The 7,955-nt window shown below is 39.2% G+C and overlaps 3 protein-coding genes across 4 annotated transcripts in view; 1 reads left to right on the forward strand and 2 right to left on the reverse strand.

Moving 5' to 3' along the window:
* LOC116693433 (uncharacterized protein KIAA0513-like) overlaps nucleotides 1–7,955 on the reverse strand; it is a 453,101-nt gene that overhangs the window by 354,212 nt on the left and 90,934 nt on the right. The gene's annotated exons all lie outside the window — the stretch shown is intronic.
* The window catches only part of LOC116693434 (uncharacterized protein KIAA0513-like), a 453,088-nt gene that overhangs the window by 326,029 nt on the left and 119,104 nt on the right, over nucleotides 1–7,955 (forward strand). The gene's annotated exons all lie outside the window — the stretch shown is intronic.
* The window catches only part of LOC116693371 (zinc finger protein ZFPM1-like), a 143,751-nt gene that overhangs the window by 88,495 nt on the left and 47,301 nt on the right, over nucleotides 1–7,955 (reverse strand). For both annotated transcript variants that reach the window (XR_004332909.1, XM_032522294.1), the window contains exon 2: nucleotides 3,598–3,738. Coding sequence is in view for 1 of the 2 variants with exons in the window: in XM_032522294.1 (XP_032378185.1) it covers nucleotides 3,598–3,738 (141 nt within the window). In the remaining variant the exon portion in view is untranslated. The remainder of the gene's footprint in view (nucleotides 1–3,597; nucleotides 3,739–7,955) is intronic.

Here is a 7,955-nt window from a genome sequence, read left to right on the forward strand (position 1 = left end):
TTTTATTTGTAATGCACTTTACATTTAAGACAAACCTCAAAGTGCTACAGCAAAGCAAAGGAAAAAGCCAAGTAAAAACATCAGCTTAAAATTTATATAAATAGTGCAACAACATTATTGTGCAAGGTTAAAACTCATAAGTTCTACTAAAAGGAAAGTTTTTAGTACTTTTCTAAAGGTCTCAATGGTCAGTCTCAGATGGTTGGGGGGGCATTCCAAGTCCAAGCAGCGGCAGAGCAGATTGGCACGATCACCCGTGGTTTTTTGAGCGGAGGGATCGTGTTGTAGTGATAGGGGTGAGTAGTTCTTTCAGTGGGGGGGGGGGGGGGGGGGCTTTCCATAGATGCATGGTGGGTGAGAATTGGAGGACTTGTATTCAATCCTAGCAGAAACGGGAAGCCAGTGAAGTGAGTGGAGAATGGGTGTGATCAGGATCCTTGCAGCACTATTCTGAACATACTGTACTTTCTGCAGACTCTTGTTAGGGATCCCGATGAGAAGTGCATTACAGTAATCCAGTCTGGAGGAGACAAAGGCGTGGACCAGTGTTGCAGCATCAGCTAAGGTGAGTGTAGAACGGAGCTTTGCAATATTTCTGAGATGACAGAAGAAGATCTTTTTTGATATGGGCTTCAGAGGTGAGTTGTGGATCAAATCCTACACCAAGATTGGGGACTGTTGTGGAGCGTGGAATGTCTTGACCAGAGAAAGTTATACTGGTTATGGAGGATGACTGGACTTGATCTGAGGTGCCAACAAGAATTACCTCAATTACCAGTTCAGAGCAGTGTCAGTGAGTCCAGTGGTTTGATGATCCACAGTGTCAAAAGCAGAAGACAGATCGAGGAGTATGAGGAGGGAAGGTGAGCCAGCATCAACGCAGAGTTGTTTGGTCTTGGTCTTGACTCGGTCTGGCCCTGCCTTGGTCTTGACTTGGTCTCACCCTGCCTTGGTCTTGGTCTTGACTCGGTCTGGCCCTGCCTTGGTCTTGGTCTTGACTCGGGCTCGCCCTGCCTTGGTCTTGACTCGGGCTCGCCCTGCCTTGGTCTTGACTCGGTCTCAACCCCTCAAAGTCTTGGTCTTGGCTTGGTCTCAATACACTTGGGTCTTGGTAATGACTTGGTGACTTGGTTTAGGTGGTCTTGACTACAACACTGCCTAACCCACGTGTGAAGCTGCCAGTTGCTCCTTACAGGATGCTGATAGGTCCAAACCGCTGGTGCTCCAGATACAAACACATTACTTGAAGCCTGATAAGACGGATTTGGGCCAAAGGAGACATCCTCAAATTTCTAATTTTGTCAAACCAAAAGTTCAAACACAAAACTATTTGTATCACATCCTCACATTAGAGAACATTAAATTAGCATATTTCTTAATTTTCTGTAAGAAATTATTTAAAAAAGCGTTCTACTATCATATTTTCTGTTGATTGACTAATCCATTAATCAGTAATCATTGCAACATTACTGCATGTTTTACAGTCCATATCTGTCCATCATGATAACACCAGAAGAGATCCTGCGTCTCTTTGTGCATCACATACACTTCCTCTCTCACTACTGATCAAATTCTGATTAAAAAAAAAACAACACAAAAAGCATTCTGATTGGTCAAAACAAGGGCACGACAATTAGAGTTCAAAAGAAGGTCACATGCTGACTAATCTGGCCAGAAGTGGATTTTATCAGGTTTCCTGTGATGTATATTTACGATTGCCTTATTTTGAAAAAAAGAACCACTTGTTTTTTGGCGGGTTGCTGCAACTGTAGAGCAAGAATTCTCAGAAAAAGTAGGAAAAAAACCCACCACAACAGCGAGAGATGTACTGAACAGATGCTCAAGTCTTCCTCAATAAAGTTGAGTGTATGCGTGCGTGCATGCGTGTTGAGGAGGTGGTTTTAATAGAACAGTGCTTGGACCTGCTACTGGTAGAATCTGTTTTTTCTTTCTTTATCATGGTGGTTCTGCCCCCCCCCACAGATGGTGGATAAGAGGCCTTGCCTTTATTAGCCAGCTCTGGCTAGATAAAGACCTGGTATTGATCCCAGGTTGAAAGAGCAGGTTCGTCAAACATGGCTGATTTACAGAGAACTGATAATGGCAGCACTGGGCAACCGAGGAACCCCAGAGAAGAGAGAGAGAGAGCAAAAGAGAGAGAGAGAAGGGAGTAAATCAACAGTAGGATGGGGAGGAGGGTTGTGTGTGTGTGTGTGTGTGTGTGTGTGTGTGTGTGTGTGTGTGTGTGTGTGTGTGTGTGTGTGTGTGTGTGTTAAGAAACAAAGACGCCAAGTCAGTTTGCTATCGACAGACAAACTTGCTCACATGTGCAGTCTGCCTGAGTTCTCTCTCTATCTTTTTCTATCTAATACACACATAACGTACTCCTCACCTCAAACACACACACACACACACACACACACACACACACACACACACCTAATCTCTAATCTCGTCTCGATTAGCACCTGACAGAATTTCCATGGGTTTATCAAACCAAGCCAACCAACAGACGCTTATCACTTCCAGCCCCAAAATTTCACAAGAGCAGGAATTTTTGAGATTAAAAAACACAGCTAGTGAAATCTTGAATAAGTCAAAAGAATATGACTGCAAACTCTGCTATCACACGGTACAAGGGGGGAGGCTCGGGATAAGAGGTGCATGAGGGGGCAGGTTCACTGAAGCCAAGATTGATCCACAGAAGGTTTTTTTCTTCTTTTTTCCCCTGTTTAGACACAATAAAGATAAAAGAGGGATAGTTGCAGCCTTATAATGGTTCTTGTGCGTTTTTTGTTGTTGTCTCTAGGTGACGTTAACTGTCTCCTGACAGATAACAGGTAGACGTCCGTTCATTAAAGAAAGACATCAAGTCTTGATGAACAGATAAATCTGATAATAACCAATAACTGCCAGTAAACATCTGGATTATTTTACAAGAGGAGGTGCAAGTTGTCAGTGTGTGTTGTTATTATAGTCAGCGTGATAGCATAGTAAAATAGTAAAAACACCAAAAAACAAGGGTAGTTTTCCTGGTGATTTTACTGCGAGTGTGAGCACATATTACAGTAGATGTCTGCAGGTTATTTGGTCAGAACCACTCGGTGTGTTTACATGCACAGCAGTAACCGGGGTATAAGTGTATAGCAGGGAAGAATGAGGAGAATGAGTAATTCTACCTCCGGTACAGTAGGAGACACTTTTCCAGCGCAAAACTGGCTTTTTCTTCCGGTTTACATATGTAAAAATTACACCATCCGCCACTAGGTTAGTAAAATGTAACAACTTTATGTTTCATTAAACACTCTTGTCACAGTGTAGGAAAGCACGGTGTTCTCGCCATTTGACTGACAACTTGCTGGCTTATTGCATCTGTGATGGGGTTGGGTGGAGTTAGCTAACATTAACGTCAGCCAGCGGCCGCAGCGGGGGCCGTTCAGTCCCTCCGGGGCTTTTTTTAGACCGGCCTGTGGAGTATCCGGTGTGCACAGTGAAATTTAGAAAGTAGTACAAGTATAGCTTCTTTGTTATTGACTCTTGTGCTAATTTGTTCTGTAGATTTTTTACCCCCACATGGGGCTTTCTTCCTCTCCTTACCTTCGTTGTACATGTATGGCGGGGGGCTGGAGCTGTCCCCTTCTGCCGACTCATCTGGGTCCGAAGCTCCTCCCTCCTCTCCTGATAGGCTGAGGTTGTCTGGCGTGTTATCCTCGTCTCCCCCAAGATCCCCAAGGGAACCTGCAAGAAGAAGAACTGGTATTTAAATCCACAGTTTTCTGCTCCCTGACATCTGAAGAACTACAACATACTCAAATGCATTTTTAAAACAGAACAAAAAAAAAAAAATATGATCATGTGAATGGATGAAGACAGACTTCAAACAGTTATATTACACACATTTGTTATTGATGATTTAAGTAGTGAATATACATACTTTGATATACTTTATCTTTAAAGTGTCTTTTTTGCATGATCCCTTGCTGCTGTAACGTTGCAAATACCCCACTGTGGGATTAATAAAGGATTTTAAGTCTTGAATAGAGGACCAAAGCTAAATTGCACTTCTTTTGTTTAAATATACCAATGGCATCAGGGGGTGTCAAAACAATATGCATATAAACAATAAGAGCACATGGTCATGGGCGTAAATGTAACAGATGGGGGGGGGGGGGACAAATAATCCAGCCACAACTGTACCTGTAGAGGATATGTGTAGTTGTGGAGCTCCAGTTTGTTTTGTTCACTTTAAACTTCAGATGAAGTGATTCTTTTCTCTTGCACAGAAGATGCTGAACTGAACCTCATAGCAAGCTAACTAACTAACTAACTAACTAACTAACTAACTTACTTACTAACTAACTTACTAACTAGCCAGCCTCTAACTTAGCAAAGTTGACAAATTTGTCGTTTTATTCACATGCTCGTCTTGTCACAGCGCTCTATACAGATGATTGACACTTTGTTGGGCTCCTTTTCTATAACTAGTGAAAGCTCATTGAGTGGAATTTGTATTGTTTAACTACTTACAGCCTTATTTAAAGTGTATATTATTTACGATAAACAGTCCTCAGATGGGGTGGGTCCTGCAAATTATATTTGGACTAGTGAAAGAAAGAACTACAATACCACGGAAACAAAACAAAAAAAACATTTCAATGAGCATGAGAGGTAGCGTCACATGCATGTAGGAAATTATTTGAGACCTAGAACACAATACTTGTATGACATTCTAGGGCCTAAATTTAGATTTTGAAAAGTTAGACTTTTTTAGGAAACCCTGGAGCATCACCAAACAAATAGAGCTTCATAAAGTACAGATCTCCAGAGATCTGTCTGTGGAGACAAACGCAAAATAATATTACACTTTATGTTTATATAAAAAAGGTAGTGACATTGTTAAACAAGCTACTTAGTACCCTAGACACACTGATCCTTTTTTGTAACTGGACTCATTCAGAAAAAGAAAAAAAAATGGTTTCAAGTTTCAAATTGGACAAGCTGAACGCTCTAATCCAGAAGATTGATAGCAAGAAGCCAAAGGGGACCTTAAAGCCAAATTACAGTATACCTAAAATTGTAGCTAAAAGAGTGATTAGTGCGGGGCTGATCTGTATCAATTACAGTTTCATAATCCCTGCTGACCATAGTAATTATACAGTACTTTTTGATCTATTTTAGCCTGTTTGAAGATTAAATTATTATGGATTTAATGTGACTTCTTTTAAATTGCTTCAGTAATAATACTCCTTCTATAAGATGAATACAGCAGGCAACTGTAATGGTACATTAAGAGCTCAAAACCTCGAAATATGCCCTCATATGTATTGCCTGTTTGTTTTTAGTTTTTTTACTCAGACTAAAGATTAAGTTGAGATATTGTTGTTTTATGGCTAGCTGATTATAAAAGGCAGTTATTATGTTCATATGCGTCGGATGACATGCGTCATTCTCCGTTCCCAGAGGATACCATGATAGAATTATTAATTTCTTTTAAGAGGATTAAGGAAGTACTAGAGCAGCAATGGTTAATCACTGCCGTGGTAGAAAACAACTCTCGTAAATGATGATGATGATGAAGATGATGATGATGACGACGATGATGATTTATTGGAAAGTTAAGTAAAGATGGGCACTTTTTTCACAACACCAAATTGACACCAAGAAAAAAAACCAGGATTTCTTTTCTTTTTTTCCTTCATTTCCCGCCTTTTCTCCCCCAATCCAGACAGGTTGTAAATTAATTTTCATTAGGTTGTGTCGAGCGAACAGAGGGATTGTTTCGTGGCTAAAGCCGTGACTGGGGGGCGTATATATTTACAATACTGGAACAAAAGGAGTCTATAATCTATACAAAGCACACAACAATACCCATGAATAAAGAAGCTTGTTAGAAAAAAGGGAGAGGCAATTTTTCTAATTCTGTTAATTTCACTTCCAAAGCAATTAAAAGCAGGCAGAGATAATGGTGGGGAAACAATCGCCGGCTGACAAAGTCTTTCTGTCTTTGTAAATGAAACATCTTTAGGCTAATTTCAACTTCCACGCCTGCATGCTTCACTCTAATTTCAGATAAAATTAACACAGCTAGATTTGGACCTTCATAAAAAAGTAGAGGAGAAAGAAAGGAGAAAAAAAAGATTGATTCCTGTACACAACATTTTTTAGAATTAGGTCTATGTCGCTCGAGCTTTGCTAGATCTAATTTTCAGTATCTATAAGGACATTTTCATACAATTAATTTTCCTTTAATCATAATTGTACAAAGGGACTTCTCTGTATAAAATTCCAATTATATTTCCTGTTTAAAATGTAAGTTTGAATTATGATTTTCTTTCCTCATTACGGCTGTGGTTAAATGAATCAATCGCTGCATCACTGCTTTCAGACATCAAATGGTGTGGAAAAGTTTCAGCTCCACTTTCTCCCCTCTTTAATTCAAGGAGAACTACTCTCTCTTCCCCCGTCTCTTCCTGTCTCGGATAGTTGGCAAAAAGGATAGCAGGGCCTGTGTGATAAGTGCGGCACATTCTACTTCATTTGCCAGTTTAAAAAAGTTAAAGCCTTATTAATTGTTACGCTGTTATATCCACAGGAAAATTAGACTGAACTGAACTCATTCAAGAGATGGAGAAATAATAAATAAAAAAGACATAGCCCACATATGTATCTCTGTAGGAGGGACATCAATTAAGTTGAGACTTATCCAACAGAACAACTGAGCTTTCTAGGTTGGGAACTAAAGACCGAGGACTGAAAATGAAAGCCTAAAGCTTACATTTATTAATAGTTCCAAACTTAAGGGCAAATAAAATGTGGGATAGAATGCAGAAATGTGGAAATATGTAATTCCGAAACTACTTCACATCAGTTCCTGGACAGAGAAAGACTCATGTGTTTGATACATTTTCTCTACAAGGTGTACAGCGTGTTGAGTCTTTTATAGCCGGGGCACATGCAAACCGTATCAACCAACAAATTCAGATTTTTTTCCTTTTCTTTGGACCGCTTAAGATTTAAGGAACAAATGATTGAGGTCTGCCTCGATAGTATGGACAAAATGTATTCTAGAAGGTTAAAAGGAGATCTGACTGAATAAAGGCGCCGTCGTGGAGAGAAGAGTGAAGATCAAAATGGATTTAACCCTCAAAGACGCAGCGGCGAGCCCAAGCCGTGGTTGACAACACTCATACTTAAGAAAGCAATATTACTAAATTTCATTGTAGACATCTATTTCCTATTTTATTCATATATTATGGTACTTGTGTAAACTCATTTTAGGAACCAAAAAACAAGTGAGTGAAGGTATGGTTTCACAAGCTGATTTGAGATAAGTTCCTCTTTAGGGCCAAATGGTGTCTTTATACGTTGCTCTGGAACAACTGTGGGCTTTACAGAAAGCTGAGTGTGTTCTGAACATTATGATATGAAACTCATGGGGATCAGATTAGACGCAAATAACCTGAAAAGGAGGATTCAAGAAGAGATCTGTAAAAATACTCTTAGATCTCAGAGGGTTGCAACCAAGAAGACAATACTGTATTATATATTCCACACAAATAACTACTTTCCTCATTGATTAATGCATTCATGACTTTTGGATTAATCATTTAGTGTATCAAATTTGAGACAATGACAAATCGCATCTTCAGTTGAACTATTTTAAACAACAGATTCAATTCCTTAGAAACTGGAGCTTCAGTTGTAATTTTGAAATACTGATATCAATACAAAACCTGATCTTTTAACAAAAAAATAATAATACCTCAGTGTTTCAAAAAAAAGAATAAATCAATTAGAAGAGCAACGTTTCTTGATTTAGATTCTCTGACAATCTGATCAAATAAATAAAAAATAGAAGCCGTTTGCCGTTTGTGATACTAAATATTACAGAACACATTTTGGTCTGCTACTCTAAAGATAGATATATATATACTATATATATATATATATATATA

This window comes from Etheostoma spectabile, chromosome 8 (genome assembly GCF_008692095.1).
Source record: "Etheostoma spectabile isolate EspeVRDwgs_2016 chromosome 8, UIUC_Espe_1.0, whole genome shotgun sequence".
Classification (NCBI taxonomy): domain Eukaryota; kingdom Metazoa; phylum Chordata; class Actinopteri; order Perciformes; family Percidae; genus Etheostoma; species Etheostoma spectabile.